The 22,105-nt window shown below is 45.5% G+C and overlaps 1 protein-coding gene across 7 annotated transcripts in view; it reads right to left on the bottom strand.

Annotated features, from left to right (window-relative positions):
• SERGEF (secretion regulating guanine nucleotide exchange factor) overlaps window positions 1–22,105 on the bottom strand; it is a 219,057-nt gene that overhangs the window by 83,279 nt on the left and 113,673 nt on the right. For all 7 annotated transcript variants that reach the window (XM_046016027.1, XM_046016028.1, XM_046016030.1 and 4 more), the window contains one exon: window positions 1,304–1,340. In XM_046016027.1, the coding sequence (XP_045871983.1) occupies window positions 1,304–1,340 (37 nt within the window). The remainder of the gene's footprint in view (window positions 1–1,303; window positions 1,341–22,105) is intronic.

Genomic DNA, 22,105 nt, shown 5'->3' with positions numbered 1-22,105 from the left:
ACTCCCTGCCCCCCTCTGCTGGCTGGCAGCCTACCTCCTCAGCTGTCCTTGGTTCTGCCTCGTTGCACATCACGTTCGGGCCTACAGAGTAGTGCTTCCAACTGCTGCCACCGCAGGTAGCTGAGCCTGTCTAAGCTCGATTCAGACAACAGTGCTCGGGTCTCTGCCGAGTACCAGGCACTGCTCTGGGTGCTGCAGATCGGCAGGAAACAAAAGGAAAGTGCAGGGGTCTTGCCCTTCAGAAGCTGAGTCAGAAGCTGGGAGAGAAGTAGCCAGGAACAGAAGTCACCAACAGAAGGCAGGCAGTGATGGGTTTGTAATAGGATCCTAAAATATCAGAGCAGGAGGGAACCTTGATTTTCTGTTTTAAAGCCTCCATTTTACAGATGGGGAGCTAAAGCCCAAAACAGGACAATTAGAACAAATATCAGGTAATAATAATGAACATTTCTAAAACCCTTCCTAGGAGCTAAGCACTGCTCTATGTGCTTTATATATATTAATTCCTGGAACCCTCACAACAACTCTAGAAGGTAGGCACTACTGCCCTCCCATGGAGGGGTCAAGTACCTTGTCCAAGTTCACACAACTAGTAAGTTTTTAAGAGTTGAGATCATACCACATATGCAATATAGAAGCCTGTATTGCACTCAGGCAGCTGGGCCCTACAGACGTGCCTCTTGAATGCAGTGACATGGATACTAGTCTACCTGGAGAAGTAACGAGGAAGCTTCTTGAAGGAATTACTCATAGGCCTAATCATAAAAACAGTGAATCTTGGTTATCCAGAATCAATGAAGAAGAAATCTCAACCAGTCAGAAGGCTGGCTTCCTCTGGGAGTTCCCAAGTGCCACGGAATACAAGGCAGTGGGAGGCAGTGAGCAGAGTCCCTTACTCCCAAGAAAGAGGAAAGAACCCGGAGTAAGGGATTTGTTCAGAGAAACAAGAGCAGCCCAGTCCTCTCCCCCTTTTATGTCTGGTTTTCTATACATGATATCCCTCATCTGTAAAATCTTTAATACTCTCAAATGCCACTGCCTGGGGCAGGGAGGCCAGCTTAGGTACCTTAAAAAGACACTCAATGATGTGGATAGAAATTTCTAGCAAAGGGGCTTCTAGTAAAGCCTTGAGCAACCAAAGACTTCCATATTTCCTAGAATCTCCCCCAACATGTGTACACACACACACACACACACACACACACACACACGGAGGTACCCTGGCCTTTGATCAACCAAGTCTTCTCTAACTCTGCCACAGAGTTTCAGAACACACATAGTTCTCAATATACTAATTACTCACCAATCACAGCCAGATTATGCTCTGAGCCACAAGAGATCTAAAAAAAGAAAAAAAAAATTATATTAGAGAAAGAAAATTCCTTGTCCAAAGAAAAGTACTCAACTTTTTCTCATCTGCTCACTGCCCCTTTCACCCTCCAGGCTCACAAACATGACATATACTTCCATACCTCAGGGCCTTTGCACATGTGGCTCCTCTGCTTGGAATGCCCTCTCCTTGACTGCCTAGAAAACTTCCACTCATCCTTTAAAGGTTCAATGTGTCCACTGAGACTCCTTTGCTTCTAAGTGGACTCAAGAACTCCCTTCATTATGCAACTTATTTGTACCTCATTGTAGCAATTCTCTTGTTGCCTTTTATACCTGCTCCTGTCTCTTGATAGACTGCATGTGTCTTGAGAACAGGCCTGCATGGCACAAGGTCTGGGACTCTGTTAACATCCACTAAGAGAGAGAATGAATGAAAAAACCAAGTACATAAAAGAAAAAATAGCTACAACATAAGAGATGAAGAATCATTTGGGGTTCTGAACCTAGTGTTTTCACCCAGCAAGCAGCACTTCCCGACTTTCAGTCTCTACTCATCCCAGCCGCTACCCGGAGGAAGTAAGTGGGAATATAAACGCATAAGTGCTTCCCCAGGTACTAATTAAAAGAAACTCTGGACTCTGGAGAAGCATCCTGTGACCTTTATCAGGATGCTCACTTCAGCTCCTGGCGAGAGGAAGGCTTCAGGTCCCTGTGGAACATCAGTGCTGCAAGGGCCCTGGGGATCATCTAGTCCAATCTTTCTACATTGTGGGGAGACAACAGAGGCTTGGTAAGAGGAAATAACTTGCCTTGGATGCCAGAGCAAGCGTGCATCAAAACAAAGACTAGAGCATCCCTGAACTTCCTAAGGCTCACGCTAGTTCCTTTCTTGAGGCTGTAGCTTCTCACCCTTCCCAGTGAAAACCACTTGGAAATGATATTCAAAGGTCATTAGCACAGGCCCCTGACAGTCAAGGTAACAGGCTCAAAAGCCATTTGAGTATCGGAGACCTACTAACACACTGGTAGGTGAGAAGGGTCAGCAAAGCTTCTGAGACTTTTGTCTTTGTAAAAGCTGTGTGCTCCAGATCCCAGCCTCTAGAGGAAACAGAGATACCCACACTTATGTGAACTCCCTGACAGTGTCTGGCAGAGAAACACCTGCATATTTTGCCCTAATCAATATTTCCAGGTGTCTAGCCACCACAGTCCCTTGAGGTTCAGTGCCTGAGTTATCTGAGGGGTTCCCCCATCCCCTGCCCAGGATCATACACACAGCACAAGTTCACTATATGCCTCCTGGTGACATTGAGGCTGGGGCCCTAGCTTCTGCCAGAGGGAGCTGCTTAGATTAAGGAATTGGGAAATACTTAGATCTCTAACGGTAGGGAAATGCTTATGTAAATTATGGTGGATCCATGTGGTGGACTATTATGCAGCCTTGGAAAATAATGCTTACAATAAAGAAAAATGCTCATGATACCCTAATGAACTGAAAAATCACAGAAAAACTGTATATGTGGTATGATCTCGACTCTTTAAAAAAACACAAACAAAAGACTGGAAGAAGATACATCAAAAGTTCATAGTGAGGGGCGCCTGGGTGGCTCAGTGGGTTAAGCCTCTGCCTTTGGCTCAGGTCATGATCTCAGGGTCCTGGGATTGAGCCCCGCATCAGGCCCTCTGCTCATCAGGGAGCGTGCCCCCCCCCCCCCCGCCTGCCTCTCAGCCTACTTGTGATCTATCTCTCTCTCTGTCAAATAAATAAATAAAATCTTTTTTAAAAAAAAGTTCATAGTGATAGCCTAAGGGCTAGGAATGAGGTATGCATTACAAGTATGGTTTTCCTTTTGCTTTTCCTATGCTTTCCTACATTACATACAGTGATCTCATAATCAGGAAAATTTTTATTAAAAATAAATATAGTGTACCTACAACAAAGGAAAAATAATAAATATGGCTATAAAATAAATATGCTATAAAATCTGATATGTTCTGAAGTTGTGGGGGAAAAGATTTGAAAGAAATATAACCAATAATAATGATAGTTGCATCACGATGGTAGGTTTATAAAATACTTTTTCTTATAGTCTCTGGTTTTCAAATAGTCTTTAAACAGTGATGGTAGCAGTGGCAGTGGGGGAAGCAGTAACAGCAGGATTTCAAGTCACCATATATTCAAGATGTATGAAATCCAACAGCACGCCAATGCATTATGTAAACATAATCTCTTCTTAATCATCCCAACCATCTTTTCAGGGAGGTTTGACTGTGCTCATTTTAGAGATGAGAAAACTGAGGTCCACACTGCGTTAAATAACTTCCACAGCTAGCTAGATGGCAGCAGCAGAAAGAAAACCCAGTTCTGCCTGATCTCCAAGCTGATGTTCTGTACTGCTAGATGTTATCTTTGTTTTTTAAAAATCAAGTTATTTCATTTTACAAACTGCACACAGAGAAAGGGCTTGCCTCTGACCGCCAGGGTCCACCCTGGGGCTGCGGACAACAGAGCTGACCAACCTGGAGGACTGGATCTTGCAGAAACAAGTCCCTGACAAAGGCCAGTATCAGGCAGCAGATGCTGTCCTGAATTAATGAGCGAGGCCCTGATGAATGGAGTTTGTCAAGAAAATGCAGAACTGGAAGCTCCAAGCTCCCTGCTGCTTCTTGCTGTCTGTGCACTAGGTCAGGAGACCAAACACCACAGGCCACAAAATCCCAGGGCTACAACTTCTTCAACAAGATCATATCAATGACCATTTGTTTCCCATGGCTTCTGTCAGCATCCACCCACTACCCAGCTGCAGGCAGCTTTCTAGAAGACTCTGTTAACAATGGCAGCATGCCCAGGAGAAAGAGGTTCAGAGCCAGGAAGCCAGGTGAGTCCTAGGCCTTCTGCTTTCTGACTCTGAGACCTTTGGCAAGATATTTAAGTGCTCGGGCCTCAGTGTTCTCTCTCAGGTGTAACCAGTAGATAACGGCGTCACCCCGTCTGTCTCACAGAACTGCTACAGGACAAACGAGACAACCCATTCCCTCATAGCCATTTGTCTCACTTTCCTTATGTATATATGTGAAAGTCCTGCCCTTTCACAGGCTCCCCCATGGTGGCCTTCAAGGCCCGCATGAGTAGGTCCTGTTTAGCTTCTGGCCTCACTTCTTCTCTCTGCTACTCATGAACCTCAACCCAAATAACATACTCCCCTTTTTATTCCCCATTCACACTACATTTTCTCGAAGAACATAAGGCAATTTCAGCTTTTATGAACACTATTTTCCTTGACTTGAATTCCCTTTCTCCCACTGTCTACCTAGCTAATTCCTTTAAGATTGCCCAAACATCACCTTCTGGTAAAGACTGCCCTGATTCTGGAAGCAGAGCCGGCTGCTCTGCCCCACATGCTCCCGTGGCACGATGCATCACAGCCTTATCACACAGGATGTGTCTATTTGTGAAGTGTGTCTGTGTGAAGCAGCTCTGTCCCTCAGACGTCCAGCGGACTGCCTTCCCAGGAACATCTCTGTCACACAGCCCAAGCAGACAGGGCATCAAGTTGGAGGCAGGGGAGGGGTACAAAGAGGAGGGGCCCCAAGGAGTGAGATGATCCCAAAACAAGTATGAGTAGCAGTGTGGCCACTCCAGCCCAACAGGAGCCAGGTGCTGAGATGCACAGTGAGGGCAGGAAGGGAACGGGGCTACAAGAACATAGTGTTGAGGTGAGAGGAGCCTGAAAAGCAACAGCAGGATTGTTTCAGGAACTCCGGCATGGCAAAGCACAGCAGACCAGCAAAGGAGGCTGGTCCTGGGAGACAAGGGTCCCACTACAGAGAAAGTAGGCTCCTAGCTGGCTGACTGGGGACTTCAGGAGAAGGGGGCACTCCTCCCCACAGGTGAGGGGAGCAAAAGTGACTGTGGAAATATGCTGACTCAGGGCTGCTGAAACACTACAGGGGTCTGCACTGTTCAGGCCCCTCAGCAACAGGAGGCAGAGCTACAGGAAACCATTTCCAAAACCCCAGCTGCCACAGGGCCAAGATGCCCTGGCAAGCCTCCTGCCAGGCTAGACTCCGTCAGTTCTGGTAAAGAGAGTCGCAACTCCCCTGGGGGCTGGATTCCACAAATACAGTTGGACAGGGATGAACTGACTGGTAGTAGATGCCCAAGGAATCTGTGCTCGCCTCGGGGGCACAAAGACTAAAATCGGAACACTACGAGAGCAGATGCTCAGAGAATATATGCTGAATGCATTAATGGGTTAAATGAATGAAGAACTATGTGAATAAGCAAAAATTGGATGAATGTGAAAACATCTGCCAAACGCTGCATGTGAGTACTCTAGCTCTGGGCAGTACTGTTGTACCACTTCTAGAAACAGGTGACTGTCCCTTACTGAGTGCTTATGGCCAGTCAGCTGACTGCTTTGCCCGTATTATTTACTTATACCAAGGCCAGCAGATAGGTTCTTTTGTTACAACTGTTTCTACAAATGGTGCAATTGGGATTCAGAGAGTACAGTAACTTGCCCCGCCTCTTACAGCTCATGGGGCTGCAGATTCTGTGATCTTTCAGATTCAAGTGTTCTGTCCTCCCAATGGTTTTAACCTCCCTGTTGGCAAACAGGATGGAAATAAACCAACCACCCAGGTCCAGTTCCTTGCATCCGGAAACCATGTAGCTACCAGCAAGGGATCTTAAGCTGGGGCAGCCCTAGATTTACAAGGCCCAAACATCTTCCTGGGGCTCAGACCGCCCACCTCCCGGCCAATCAAGGAGCTGCTGCAGAGCTTTTTCTTGTGGGAAATGGCTATGAAGTGGCAACAATTCTTCGCTCCTGCCTCCCTAGCGGATAACTCCATCAGACTGTTCAACTCTGAACGCGGAGGGGGTACAAGCAGGGAAGGGGGGTGGGGTGGGGTGGGGTGGGGTGGGGTGGTGTGTGTGTGTGTGTGTGTGTGTGTGTGTGTGTGTGTGTGTGTGTGACGGGCACTCTGGGAAAGTAGCACTGAGATCCCCAGGAGAGGCTGCAGGGCCTGGGCCCAGTTCCACGCCACTGGCCAGGAGCCATCTTCATCTTCCCAGGAGCAGCCCCGCAGCAACTTATCTTCATCTTCCCAGGAGCAGCCCCGCCGCAACTCCTCCACCCCAACCCCGCCTCAGCCCTGGGACCACCCGGGAGCACCTCCGCCTGCCGGGCCTTCTGATTGGTTCCCGCCCTGTGCCAATGGGCCCGTGTGCCCCGCGGATGCTATGGCAACCAGGCGCCTGGTGGAGGCGGGCCATTCCCTGGGACTCGGAGGAGGGATTCGAAGCCTGGGCTCTGCGCCGCCGCCGCCGAGAGTCTTTGGCCGGCACCACCGCCCAGAGGAGAAGCGCCCAGAGGAGAAGCGTGTTGGGAGAGGCTCCAGAAAGACAGCCTCCCGACGGTGGGGGTTAACTGAGAAGGGAACGGATGTCTCCGTGCAGCCTTTGCTAGAACTCCACCCAAACCCATTTGCCCTATGTGTAGAACTCAGAGGAGACAACTGGAATTTCCAAACCTGTTAGAAAAGCAGGCTGGGAGGCTCGGCATGTTTTACAGGCAAACTGCAGTCCTGTCAGCCAATGGAGTTTTCCCCTTAGGCTCAGAAATAGCCCCAGATGGAGGCCATCGAGGCAGGAGAGAGGCAGCAGAGTTGCTTGCTTTGGAAGAACCTAGCCTTGGGTGCAAAGATAATTCTAACTCCTTTGTGAGGCTTCAACTTTTAACTGAAGCCTAGACGTTAGAGAAGGCCAAAAAATAAGAGGCTCCATCTGTCCTGCAACCCAAAGTCCCATTGACTGTGTTCCCAGAGAACCCATTTTCCCTGTAAAGCCAATTCCTTTTTTTCAAAGCACATTTTATACATAAGAAGATGAGGTTTAAAGTAGGTTCTACTACTTCCTCAGAGAGATTGGGCTGGGGAGGAAGGGAGCTAAATAAAAGCCGGTAATTGCCTGGATGCCAGGCATGTGGCATCATGGAATTTCACTTTACCTGCACAGCATCACAGCTGCTCTGGGAAGTAGGAATCTGTGTTCCTACTCAACAGGTGAGCAAACTCAGAGAACTAAATCACTGGTTCCAAGTCACAAGGGGCTATACACCCAAGTCAGCCTTGATCCAAAGCCTGTGAGCGTCACCACTATATACATATTGTCTCTGCTCTTCTGATACTGGTACCAGATCACACCCATCACTAAGGCTCAAACTGTCAAGTGGCAGCTCTATCTCCTCCTACCCTGTCTTCAGCCTGTTGGTTCTGCCTTTTCAAAGACTCTCAAATCTATGTCTTGATCTCCATCTTCAGTCCTTTTCACTCCAGCCTGGAACATTTTTGTTTATTGGTTTAAGATTTGTTTTATTTATTTGAGAGAGAGAGAGAGCACAGGGACAAGGGCAGAAGAGGGAGAGAATTCTCAAGTAGACTCGTCACTGAGCATGGAGCCCCAATGGAGGGCTCGGTCCCAAGACCCTGAGATCATGACCTGGGCCGAAACCAAGAGTCGTACATTCAACCGACTGAGCCACCCAGGCACCCCCACCCTGGACTCTTTAAAGAGCCACCTAAATGACTTCAAGCTTTCTTCTGCCATGTCTGATTTTTTTTTTTTTTAACTTGGAAGTTGTCATAATCTCAAAGCCTCCTAACAACTTCCTACTATACCCGATCTCTCGCTCTCCTTTGTTACATAGAAACCTACTAAACCGTCAACACAAGTAGCTTCTCTACCCCTGGGAAATCTGTTCCCCCACATCTGTACTTTTTTTTGCACCACTCTCCCTTCTCCATATCGTTACGAAACCTACTAAGCCTACAGTTCCAAACCCACTCAGTTCCAAACCCACTTCCTTGAGGAAGTTTCCCAATCTTCTCTTAAATCCTACCACTTGTCTTGGCTGAAGTTTCCTTTTGTCAACTCTCCTTTGTACTATTAATAATTTGGGCACTGAGGTAGACCATGTCTCCCCAGTCAGTGTGGTAGGAATTATGGAACCAGAAGACCTAGATGTGAGTCATGGCCCTGCCACTTCCTGGTCATGTGGCCTTGGGCAAATCTGTCTGCATCTCTGGACTTCAGTTCCCTATCTTTAAAATGGAACAGTAACAACCAAATAGATCTCATATATACTAAAACTTGTTCATGCCCTCCCCCATCTACAGAATAAAATTTACTTTGAGCTTGACACTGTTCTGCAGATAATGTGTCCACAATATATAAAAATTTATTAATTTGGGAACATATAAAAGGAACTGGCATAGCTTCATTTCCCTTTTCAACAGAGTTCCTCTATTGGCAAAAAAGGAGAGGAACTTAAGAAATGTCTGCTGAATTAGAATATAATATACACAAATTAGCAGACACTCAGAATGCCTGCTTTCCCCACTTTAAGGGAATTCCTTTCTCCTAAGTTGTCATGTTGATACCAGGAACTCCTGTTTCCTGTGGCCAACCTAACCGGTGTGGATGGACTATAGATGGAAACCTATCTCAGAGTAGGTTAATATATAGATTGGCTAGAGCCTGTGAAGTGGCCTGATGGGAAAATTCTGCCTGCAAGGGGTTATAGGGAGTGAGTCCCCTAGTTTGTAGCTGGAGCAATGGCCAGAAGAAACAGACACAAGGTTAATATAAGGAGCAGTTACAGGCAGAAGAACCAGGACAGCAGGAACAATCAAAGTAGAGAAGAGTAGCTAAGTCACTAGAATGTGAGATTTCTTGATTCTATTGCTGAGGGTTTAAGAAGGTCTAGGTTTCTGAGGTGGTTTGTGTTCTAAATGACCTTCTCGTTGTTCTTTTATAAGGTATTCACTTAACCTGTTTTCCCCACTTGTACCCATTCTTACCATATTAAAGTAACCTAAGACTATCTCTGATCCTTACTAAAGCACTTAAAGCAATAATGTATCTAGACTTCAGAAAAGGCACACCATTAAGTTACCTATACCCTTGAGAACAGCCTGGAATGCTGTAAGCCAACCAACCAACCTCAAATACAGGTAATTAATGGAATCAGGCCAGTTAGAAAATATCCTATAGCATCTTTCTCAAAAACAATTGAACTCTTGCCTAATAATAGCCAAGACAGGCTGAAATCTAAAAAGACTGCCGGGGCGCCTGGGTGGCTCAGTGGGTTAAACCTCTGCCTTCAGCTCAGGTCATGATCTCAGGGTCTTGGGATCGAGCCCTGCATCGGGCTCTCCATTCAACAACGAGCCTGCTTCCCCCCCAACCCCGCCTGCCTCTCTGCCTACATGTGATCTCTGTCTGCCAAATAAATAAATAAAATCTTTAAAAAGACTGCCAATTCCAAGTGCTGGTGAGGATGTGGAAAAACTGGAAGACTCTTACACTGCTGGCAGGAATATAAATTCAACAACTGCTTTGAAAAACTATTTGGCATTATCTACCAAAGCTAAACATAGATCGATATAGATAGACACAGATGCCAGGAGAACCAGGTACCCAAAATGATTACTTCATTCCATCCGAAGGCATGTATAAGAATGTTCATAGCATTTTTATTCATAAAAAAATAAAATTAACCAAATATTCATCATCAGTAGAATAGATAAGTGTGGTATTCAAAATACTTTATAACAACGTGTAAGAAAACTGCTATTCACAACATGGATAAATCTTCAAGAATTTTGGTGAACAGAAGAAACCAGAAACAGAAGGGTAAACAGTGTGTGACTCTACTTACATGAAGCTCAGTAATAGGCAAAACTTATTTCAAATAAATAATACAACTATTCTGAAGGGGGTTAAAAGTAACCAATCCTGGGGTGCCTGGGTGGCTCAGTGGGTTAAAGCCTCTGCCTTCGACTCAGGTCATGATCTCAGGGTCCTGGGATCGAGCCCCACATCAGGATCTCTGCTCAGCGGGGAGCCTGCCTCCCCCTTTCTCTCTGCCTGCCTCTCTGCCTACTTGTGATCTCTATCAAAAAAATAAATTTTTTTTAAAAAGTAACCAATCCTAACAACTTTTTTTTAAGATTTTATTTATTTATTCGACAGAGAGAGAAACAGTGACAGAGGGAACATAAGCAGGGGGAGTAGGAGAGGGAGAAGCAGACTTCCCACCAAGCAGGGAACCCGATGCGGGGCTCAATCCCAGGACCCTGGGATCATGACCTGAGCCAAAGGCAGGTGCCCCTTCTAACAACTTTTTAAAAAGATTTATTTTATTTTAGAGAGAGAAGGAGAGTGTACGTGTGTGTGTGCGTGTGTGCGTGCACATGCGCACGTGAGTGAGCAGTGGGGAGGGGTAGAGGGAAAGAATCCCAAGCAGGCTCCCCACTGAGCACAGAGTGGGTGGGGGAGGGAGAGGAGAAGGGAGCTCCATCTCTGGACCTTGAGATCATGGCCTCACCTGAAATCAAGAGTTGGACACTTAACCCACTGAGCCACCCAGGCACACACCCTAGTAACTTTTAAACAAAATTCTTTGACTAAATAACTTCCATCTAATAACAAAAAGAGCTATAAAAAAAAATCTTTAACTTAGTGGATTCTTTTTTTTTTTTTTTAGAGTAGCACACAGGTATCAATTCTGAAAATATTTTGTATGTATTGTAGGACTGTGCAACTGAGAGAATATGTTAATGGCTCTGAGAGCCAGAGTTTTCACTGTAGATGAAGGAAACACAAATATGGAATAATGGATGACAAAGGAACACTGTGGACATTGGATTTGAATGACAGGTATCAGTGTGAACTCATAGGTTCTCTCTCTCTCTCTCACACACACACACACACACACACACACACAGGTTGAGTTCAATGAATATGAAATTTCCTAGAAGCAATGACACTGCAGCAGCAAGGAGTTCACTTGGTGACCAATTTTGTCCTTTAAATACTATTTGACTAAGAGGAATCAGAGCTCCTCAGAGAAATGGCTAATTTCAGGATTGGGGGAGGGAAAGAACAATTTGAGCCTGTAATATCTATTTGTGCCAGGAAGTAAGGAAGTGATCAAAAGATGAAAGGGAAATGTCAAAAGGATACCAGGTTTTCCTGAAGGGTTTTCCACTGGCTAAATCAGGGAGAATTTGAATATCAGAATGAATAATGACAGTAGTAGATTATGACACATTGAATAAAATAAAAATTCATAAGTACTTCCTGAATAATAAATAAATAGGGGAACAGGGAAAGCTCTTCCTTAGAGTACGATGTCAAGAGTAATAAATGTAGAAGAAATAATTGGGAAAGAAAATAATTATGCAATAATAATAGTTAATTAAAGCAAGAATCATGAATTCATGAATTCAAGAAACATGAATGCATGTTAAAATTGCTGGGCAAAAGACTGAAGAGGAACAGAATACTTACATGGTTTCAGAGCATCCCTTCATAGATCATTCTTAATTACAAAGAAGAAATGCTAACTCTAGCAGAAAAGGGAGGCAGACACCACCTTACCCAAGTCATCTAACTCAGGATCACTAAGAATGAGAATAAACTGACATCAGGTTCCCCTTCATGCAAAGCATTAAAGACACAACATCACTTACTTAGCACGCCTGCCCAAAGTGCCTATGTGAAATGTAGTCATGAGGGGAAATCAGATAAAATTGAGGCCCATTATACAAAACAACTGTCCTGTACTCTTAAAAAAAAAGCCATGTCATCAAAGATAAAGACAAGCTATTCCAGACTAAAAGAAGCAAAAAGATATGACAACCAAATGCAGTAAATGATCCTGGATCAAAGTGAAATATTGCCATCAAAGATATCATTGAGACAATTGGAGAAACACGAAGGTGCTCTGTGCATCAGGTATCACTATTCTCTCCATGCTGAATCTTCAGAAAAGAGACAGAGGATACAAAAGCACACATGGGATAAACTGTCACTCCAATCAGCGTTCTGTCAACAAGAAACCCACAGGCACACAGGAAGAGAACTAAATCTCATCCTCAGCCTCTGTCACGCTGAGGGAGCCAGAGTGCTGGAATGAGGAACAGAGTGGTTAAACACTTTGACTAAAAACAGAGAGCCAGAAAGCAGCCAGGCCAGGTCAGAAGTAATGGCTCCCTCCTCTGGACTCTGCTACAGAAATAGCACTTATTTCTGCTATAATTAAGTGGTTCACATGTTTGTCTCTTCCCAAATTACACATATTAAAACTTTCTTAAGCATGAGGACTGTGCCTCGTTAATTTCTTTGCTCAGTGGCTCACACAGTGCCCTGCACATAGTAGGTCCCAATCACGTGTTTGTTGAAGTCACTCATCCATGTACCTCCCTCCCACGGCTCTTGGTTCTGAGTCCCGCACAGAGTAGGGACTCAGGAAATGCTAGATGAAGGACACTGGATTTATCCTTGAACTTCCTCAGCTCCTTAACAGAGTATCTCCTAAAAGTTGGAGCTCTGTAAGTAACAGCTGAATTCAGAAACTAGATTATCCTTCAGATGTTCAGAATTTGAGTCAGTGGATAAATAGAACCACCTCCCAGGACAAGACAGGTAGATCCCACAAGGCCTGTGGGAAAGCCCCAGGGAATCCCCCAGGGTGGGAACAAGAATGTGAACCCACAAGTGTGTGAAGGGAGATAGCACAGCCCCTCCTATCTTGATTCTATCACCAATAATTGCAACAGCAAAAAACAAGCCACCAGGGTGACCCTAAGCCATTCGTACACAAGGCCCAAGAATGCTCCCCTTTGCTGAGCTACACAGTCGAGCCTGCTTGGCCATCGCCAGGCAAGGGGACCAAGAGGCCAGGTGAGGCTCCTTCCAGAATGGATCACTTTTGCTTGTTTTGATTAGAATAAAAAAATCTAGAGGCCCATATTCTAAAGCGTTATTCTTTCTGGGATTAAAAAGTCAAGAATGCAGATAAGATGTAACAGAGAAATCAAAGCTTATCATAAGAAGTAACGTGCACCGCAACAATGAGCACAGCACTACCCACAATGACTGTATCTGCTGCAACTGGGGCCACGTGACCCAGCCGGCCAGACTTCCCAAGTGCAGCCCCACAAGTCAGCCAGTCCGATGAGTGCTGCTGGCCTGCCCCCCGGGCACAGCCTGCTAGAATCCCACCGCCTTCACTCCTGTTCCCAGCTGAGTGACCCTCGGAGGTACCTCCTTGATCTATAATGTGACTCTGCAACTTTTCTGGTTCAAGACGAAGTTGAGGGTTATCAGGTTTTGTGCTGGTACACACACAAAATAGCTTTTAAAGAAAGTTTATTCATATTTTTTCAGTTTATTAAAGTAATATACATGGGGCGCCTGGGTGGCTCAGTGGGTTAAAGGCTCTGCCTTCAGCTCAGGTCATGATTCCAGGGTCCTAGGATCAAGCACCATATCGGGCTCTCTCCTCAGCAGGGAGCCTGCTTCCCTTCCTCTCTCTCTGCTTGCCTCTCTGCCTACTTGTGATCTCTGCCAAATAAATAAATAAAATCTTTAAAAAAAATTTTTTTAAATAAAAGTAATATACAGTGATGGCAAAAAATATATATATAATGAAGAAAACTTTAAAATACCTTTAAATCCCACCACCTACTATTAACACATGGTATATTTCCTTTTGATCTTTCCCTGCCACTATTTATGCATTAATAAAATATATGTAAATTTCAGAAACACAGTTGGGATCATGCTATATATTTCATTTTATATCATGACTTTTGCAATTAACATATGTTGTTTCCTATGTCATTACTACTATTGAAATTGTGATTTTATGGCTTTAGAGCATCACAGAAATGTACCCTAAACCCTAATTTCATTATTTCCCCACTGTTGGATACTCAGATTACTTTCGATATTTTGCCATTATAAATTGTGTTGTGATGAACGTTCTGGAACAAAAATCTTTGCATACGTCTCTGATTATTTCCTTGGCATAAATTTTCTAAAGTAGAATTATTGAATAAAGGACTGTAAACCTCTTTAAGGCACTTATGCGATTCAGGCAGTATATTTTATTGGGGTCACTGACAAAATAGATCACATCCAAAGGAAAAAAACAAAACAAAATGAGGAAAGGGTAACAATACGAAAGTAATAATATTGGCTAACATAAATTGGGTATCAATGTGACAGGGAAGGTGCTTAAGAGCTTTGCATGCATTAGCTCAAGTAATCTGTGAATTAATCCTATAAAGTATGCATAGATAAGGAAGCCAAGGTTCAGAGACATGAACTGGTTCAACATCACAGTTAGTAGGTGGCACAGCTGAATTTCAATCCAATTACATGTGTCGTTCCAAGAGACTACATTCACTGTTCTGCTGCAACAAGTCATGTAAAAAGTAAAGGGAAGGGGCACCTGGGTGGCTCAGTGGGTTAAAGCCTCTGCCTTTGATTCAGGTCATAATCTCAGGGTCCTGGGATCAAGCCCCACATCGGGCTCTCTGCTCAGCAGGGAGCCTGCTCCCCCTGACTTCCGCCTGCCTCTCTGCCTACTTGTGATCTCTGTCTGTCAAATAAATAAATAAAATCTTTAAAAAAAAGAAAAAGTAAAGGGAAAAATGAGTGTTTTCGATCTGGAGAAGAGAAAACTTGGATGGTACAACAGCCACAGCACAGGGAGAAGGGGAATCAGACTGCAGACTGAGATGTCAGAATGAGGATCAATGGAGAGAAACACTTAAAAGGTCAAAATACACCTTAGTATCAGGAAGGCCATTCAAAAAACAGAAGTCTACCAAAACTGGAAGGGCTATCTCCAGACGGGCCAAATTTAGTCATATGGACTGTTCAGAAAGAGAGTCTTCTCCAGGTGATGGCAGAAGAATCCAGCGAGATTTGAAGCACAACAATTAGAGGCCCTGTAACTGGTTCTGAAGGTAGAGGGGCTGGGTGCAAGTGCAAGGACTGAGGAGCAGCATCTAGTCGTGGAGAGCAACCTCAGGCCAACAACCAGCACGGAAATGGGCCCTCAGTCCATTTCATACCCAAGGAGCTCAATGAGTTTATAAGCACACTCTTCTCAGAGTCTCCCAATAAGAATCAGCTCAGCTGATGTGCTGATTTTGGCTTTGTGAGATGCTAAGCAGAAAACCTGCCTTAGCCCACCCAGACTTCTGACCTACAGAACCATGAGCTAACAAAGAGATGCTATCTTAAGCCTCTGAGTTTGTGGTAATTGGTTATGCAGCAAGAGAAAACTAATATGAGAGGTAAATGGATAAACTGTGTGGATTATACAACGGAGTACTACTCAATAAAAAGGAAGCATCTGCTGATACACACAACATGGATGGATCTCAAACGCAGTGTGCTGAATGAAAGAAACTAGACGCAAGAAAGTACAGACTATAGGATTCCATTAACATGAAACTCTAGGAAAAGCAAATCTGATTTATAGGATCGAAAGCAGATAGACAAATCTCTTCTACAGTACAAAGGCTGGGGTTGGGTTGGGGTGGATGGGTGTACTGGTCCCATCTCTTTCCCGGCTGACTTTCTGGCCCCACCTGCACGCTCAGTCCTGCACTGGAGCAAAGGAGGCCCGTTCACTTCCTTCCCTGCCACTCTAATAAGACAGAAGGTCCCAAAGCCCCTAACGTGGGTAAAATGTTCTATCAAAAGCACAGTTTGAAACCTTAAAACACACATACCAAAGGGGAGTAATCAAGTTTTCAAAAAACTATGCCACAGGGACACCTAGGTGGCTCAATCAGTTAAGCGTCTGCCTTCAGCTCAGGTCATGATCCCAGGGTCCTGGTATCGAGTCCCATATCGGGCTCCCTGCTCAGTAGGAAGCTTCTGCTTCTGCTTCTGCCGCCCCCTCTCCCCTGCTTGTTCTCTCTCTCAAATAAATAAGCTATGCCACAGATTTCTCTTGTCAAGTCCCTTTTAACAATGTGTCCCATTTATAGAGGGACTATACTGAGAGAGTTGAATATTCCTAATAATTTAACACTTATAAAAAGCATTTTGAATAAGTAGCAGACAGCAACGGTGACGGAGGAACTCGAGAATTTGGCCCTGCCTTCGAGCAAAACAGAGGTCAGATATTTTTGAATGAGCTACTTGTTCCAGCAGCTCTAGTGTGAAGCTGTAAACATAAGCTGCCATCCACGGCCACAGGCAGCAGCAAGGCTCTCGATCACAGACTGTCAGGAGGCTGCTGCCCAAGTCCAGGTAAAAGCAGGCTTCACCTCTGGTCCTATCGCCTATTCTGTGAACTTGGCCAAATGACTAATACTGTGTAAGCCTCAATGTCCTCATCTGCATGGCTGGAATGAAAGCAATAACCTCACACAACTATCATGAGGATTGAATTCAATTACCTATATTTAGTACCTTGGACAAAGCAGACACTTCTGTGTTAGCTCACTTGCCCCCTTATCCGTCTGGAGATCCAATGGCGTAGAGAAACAAGAGGGCAAGTGGGAAGTGGTTGAGGCGGGGAAGCAATCTTTTTTCCCCAGACCTCTATTATCCTCCATCAAAGAAAAAAAAAAAAGAGAAGAGAAAACCAACTCTTGCAAAATTTTCCGAACTTGATTCTCTCTAAATGTGTCAGCTACGATAACTTCGTGAGCAAACCCACATTTTTATATGCGTCAACTAGCAACAACTTTAGACCTCTATAGGGCCCTTAAAAAGCACTGTGCTTATTTCCATATTAATCAAAAGCAGTCCTAAACAAAATGGCTTTTTTTCCCTTTTACAATTTCAAATTTTCCATCAGTAAGAACATAATTCAAAATTTACTGTGTGCTATGTGCCAAGTACAATGCTAAGAGTCTTTATTCTTAATACCAGAAAACATCAGTCTTAGCATTGGTATCATTTGGAATGTATTTTAAAACTTGACCGTTCTTTCTAACAGAGTCCACCTTTTAAGAGCAGCTACAAATCATCCTAACTTTCCCATCTGGCATGTGCTAATGTCTTCAAACTGCATTTATTAGTAAAGTAAAATCTACCATTTATTCTCTAAGAACCTTTTAAGGTTATTGACTCAGTGGTTCAGTGACCCTACCTGGGGCAGCCTCGCAGGGAAATACAACATGTTTCTGGCCATTCCAAGTGCTTTACCCACCATAAACATCCCAACAAACATGAACTACTGTCGGGATTATGTCAACCCACCACGTACTCATCCTACATATTCCTGGTATAATTATGTGTACAGGGCCCATGCTGGGAAAATATTGAGTGGCATGGATGGTGCATCAGAAATTCAAAGATAAACAAGGTCCCTTTTGAGGGCTTCATTCAACTGGACCGTAAAAGGCAGCCGAGAGTTCTCTTAATAAAGAGGAAGGACAGAGGGGGTCAGGAATGGTGGCAGTAGTGGTGAAGATCACTGAGCACAGAGGTGAAATAAGCAATCTACCGGCACGCGAACAAAATGGAATGAACCACCTACCATTCCCCACCCCGCCCACCCCCAAATCTGCTCTCCCTCCTGACCCTCCTCTTTCTGTTAGGTGCTGCCACCGCCATCCTCACGGTCACCTCAGAAGTACCCAGGAAGCCCCCTCTCATTCGTCCGTCCTGCCAACCTCCAAGTTCTATAATTTAGCCTCCCTGGTTCTGCTCTCATGCTGCCCCTCTTCTCCCTCCCCATTGTCGCTGTGCTATTTCAGACCTCAGAACATCTGTGTGGGACAATTGCAATAGCTTCTCATTATTTCCTTTCTCTGCTGTTTCCCTTCCCTCCAGTTCACTGGGTGCCCCAGGTAACCTTTCTAAATCTCGGCTTTGACTAGTGACTCCCCTGCTCAAAACCTGCCAATGGCTCTCCTGTGTCTAGAGAGCAAACAATAGCCTTTTCACCAGACATTTAAGTCCATCTCTGAACTGGCTACAGCTCTCCTTCGTAGCCTGCTAGCCTGCTACATCTCCCCCAACAAGAACTCTGTGTTCCGACCAAAATGGGCCGTTCGTTGATGATCTCTGATGCTACCAAGGGCATTTCCCTCTCTGTGTCTCTGTCCACGCTAGTCCCCCCCCTTTCCTATCCTGGCCTCCTAGCTCCTCTGGTCAAATCACCACCCATCCTTCACACTCAGTGAAGACCTACCTTCTCCATGAAGTCCTCCCTATCTCCTAACTGGAAAAAAGTTCACCATCTTCAGAATTTCTAGAGCACTGTACCTATAGTTCTTAGGACAATGGCATTTTCTTCCATGATAGCTGAGTATGTGCTTGCTCTATCTGTCCTGCCAGCCTAGAGACTTCTAGCTCCTGCCTCCTACTCTACCTCTAGTACCAGGTCTACAGCATCACAGACAAGCACTTGCTTTTTTTCCTCAGGGCCCCTGTTCCCGCATCTGTGATATGACCGCAACTCAACCCAATTCACAGGAAACAAGGGATTAAAGCAGATAACATATGCAAATTATTGGCATACTGTAGGTAGTCACCAAATCCCAAGCCACATTCTTCCTTTCCACATAGCAGAGTACTGTTGAACAAATAAAAACTTGTATGCTTTATAGTTTGCAAAGAAAGGTTATGATATTTTTTTCACTGAAGGAGAGAGGGGAGGAAGGAAGGAACAAATGAGCAAAGAATCACCAAATATGTAGGAGACGTGAGTAGCCCAGTCTGACTGGTCTGAACAACTCACACGGGGGGCTGGAAGGGTAGATTATGAAGGAGCTGGAGTGTTTGGGCCTAGTGGTTTCAGGGAGTTTTAAACTCAAAAGTGGGTCAGTGCTTAGACTCTACCGTCTGTATGACGGACAAAGAACTAAGGACCAGGAGATCATTAGGAGGTTGCCACAGTGGCTGGAGGAAGAGGGCACCAATGCCTGGCTGTGGCTGGCGGCAGCCACAAGGGAGCAGACAGGAATGGCTGGATTTGCAAGGCAGGCCCAAGTTCAAAAATGACAGGGTCGGTGAGCGCTGGCAGACGACATGATTAGAGAACTCTCATCAGAAATTGAGATGAAGGGCTCAAGCCTCGGTAATGAGGAGGACAGAAGGACACCTGGAGAACTGAGGGCTCGCTGGGAGGTGGGGAGCAGCACATGCAGGAAGAACACAAGCTACTGTTTTTAGCTGGAGGTGGAGTGCAGACAGAGATGAGGACTTGGTGCGTGGTGGTCCTTAGGGACTGAGAAACCGCTTTAGAAACACACCAAACCCTCCTTTTGTACATGAGGGCCTATAAGGATCCACTGAACAAGAACCACGTAGGACCAAGTATCCCACACACTGACTCCAGGAGCTCTCTGAGGGGCAAGGCACACAGGGATGTCCACCTACCCATCCAACATCACCTGCCAGGGAGAAGGCCGCTTCTTCTTCTTCTTCTTTTTTTTTTATTTTTTTTTAAGATTTTACTTATTTATTTGACAGATAGAGATCACAAGTAGGCAGAGAGGCAGGCAGAGAGAGAGGAGGAAGCAGGCTCCCTGCTGAGCAGAGAGCCCGATGCGGGGCTCGATCCCAGGTCCTGGGATGATGACCTGAGCCAAAGGCAGAAGCCTCAACCCACTGAGCCACCCAGGCGCCCAAGGCCGCTTCTTCTTTTTTTCAAGATTTTATTTATTTATTTGACAGATAGAGATCACAAGTAGGGAGAGAGGCAGGCAGAGAGAGAGAGAGAGGAGGAAGCAGGCTCCCTGCCATGCAGAGAGCCCGATGCGGGGCTCGATCCCAGGACCCTGGGATCATGACCTGAGCTGAAGGCAGAGGCTTTAACCCACTGAGCCACCCAGGCGCCCCCAAGGCCGCTTCTTCTAGGCTGCTCTTCCTCACACTGACAAGGCACAGTACTGGGGAAAAAAAAAAACAAAAACCCAGGTCCCAAGCTGTTTTATGTGCAACGAGAAATGCAGAGAATTGGTGTCTTCTCCAAATAAAAGTTTATGTGGACAGGATAAAGTGTATTTACAGCCTGAAATCTAGTCTGGCATTAGGATCCAAAAATCTATGAGCCGGGTAACCTTGGGTTAGCCACTTAAACTCTCTAGGTCTTGGGTGTTTTCTTTCTTAAGTACAATAAGAGTATCTCACATGCCAGAAGGAACCAGAAGCTTTCAGGAGGTCTCACCCGTTCTGAGATCTTCGATTCAGTACTGAGGCAAAATCCTGCAGGTCAGACTGCAATCTCTCAGAACCCCTGGACAGTGAGTCACTGCAGAAGCCTCCATGGTGTGGGGATGGGGAGAAACCTTGCAAACGCACAGATCTAGAGCAGGGCAGAGACTCCAACTGCCAGGTCCCTGTCACAAGAAGATACAGCTAGAATATTAAAGCTGTCCCAGGGACAGAAGATAATTAATCTTCAAGGCAATAAAAATATTTAATTCATTCATCTAAGAGAAATGACAAGAGAAAAGATAGATATTTGCTTTTTCGCTCCCTGTTCTGACAAGGTTGCTCTGGATGGATCGTAGAACGTTTAATGAACATTTAATAGAAGAGCCTGAGACGCAAACAAGTAAATGATGATGGGGCCTGGGTGGCAAGCAGTGGAAGCTACAACCAGGGCAGACATTTCCAGAGCTGATCTGCAGTAGTTCAGGTGACAACAGAAGGGAGTGGACGGGGATGGATATGCGGGAAATCGCAGAGTTGGAATCCTAGGGTATGAAAGGAAGGGAAGAGGCACATGGAAGCTGCCTGAGCTTCCTAACCAGCATCAGAACCAGGGAGTCACCAAAGTAAGCAAGAGGACAGCCATGGAGAGACAAGGAAAGGGGAGTCTGCAGGTCTTGTGAACAGTGTCAAAGGACATAGTCATCAGCTGTGAGCACTGTAATCCCTCCTTCACCTTAGCTTTACGGACTTTGAAGGAATGACCACAAAGCACCAGAGCAGTCAGTCCACATCTGCTCTCTGGCCAGAACAGGGGAGCAGGTGTCTAGCATCAGGAAAGTTCATTCAGGGAAGTGTTCAGGGTCTGAGAGTAGCAGAGCAGGGAGAAGAGGAGAAAATGTATGAAGTCCACTGCTTCAGACCCTTCACTGGTTTTGTGTCTCATATACTTTCCTCCTTAGGAAGGGCCAGTGAGGGCTCCAAGAAACAGAAAAGCATTTTCCAGTGCTGGAAATGGGAGCATGGGCCACGGTCTGAACCAGTGGAGGCGGGAAGGGAGTGGTCCTCAGGGAAAGGAGCCTGGGTTCTCCAAGCTGCCCTTGGCAACAGTCAACACCAATGGTTGAAGACTAAGGGCCACTCTTAAGCATTCTTAATCAAGGAGGCTATGGGCAGGGGTGGACAAGTTCAGGAAAAGACCATCCAGAGAGCCTCCCTCACGGCCCGGCATCCACTGTGGCTGCAGCCCTGTCTCTCGCCTCCCTTTACGTAACCCAGCAAGGAAGATAGGAGACTTGACAAACTTCAAAATATAATCTCTCTCCCGCTTTTCTCTGTCTATTCCAACCACTTCTGTGCACTGTTCAGATGATGCTCACTCTGGTGACAAGTCCTAGTATGACCCCAAAATGAGAATATATGGAAATTTCGATGACTGTGTCAGCCTCTGGGTAGAAACCTGCCTCAGCATCAAGAAGCATTTCATCTTTCCTTCCTTCCCTTCCCCCCTTTCTTTCTTTCTGCAGATGCCAACTAGATGCAAGGCCTACTAATTTACAAATGAATATACCTTCAAGACCAGGGAAATTCCTTCTAGGCATCTAAAACCACATGCTCTGACCCAAAATAAAATAACGTAAAATAAAATAAGGGAACCTCTGCTTTGAAGAGGTCTGGATCTGATCTGGCCCCCTGACGGCCAGGGCCATCAGAGCTTGATTTCACAGCCAGAATACCTCATGTCTGCCCGAGCATGCTCTCCTGCTCACTCCACTCAGCTCA

This window comes from Meles meles, chromosome 8 (assembly GCF_922984935.1).
Source record: "Meles meles chromosome 8, mMelMel3.1 paternal haplotype, whole genome shotgun sequence".
Lineage (NCBI taxonomy): Eukaryota > Metazoa > Chordata > Mammalia > Carnivora > Mustelidae > Meles > Meles meles.
The sequence above is the reverse complement of the archived record's forward strand: the minus strand, read 5'-3'. Positions and strand labels throughout refer to the sequence as shown.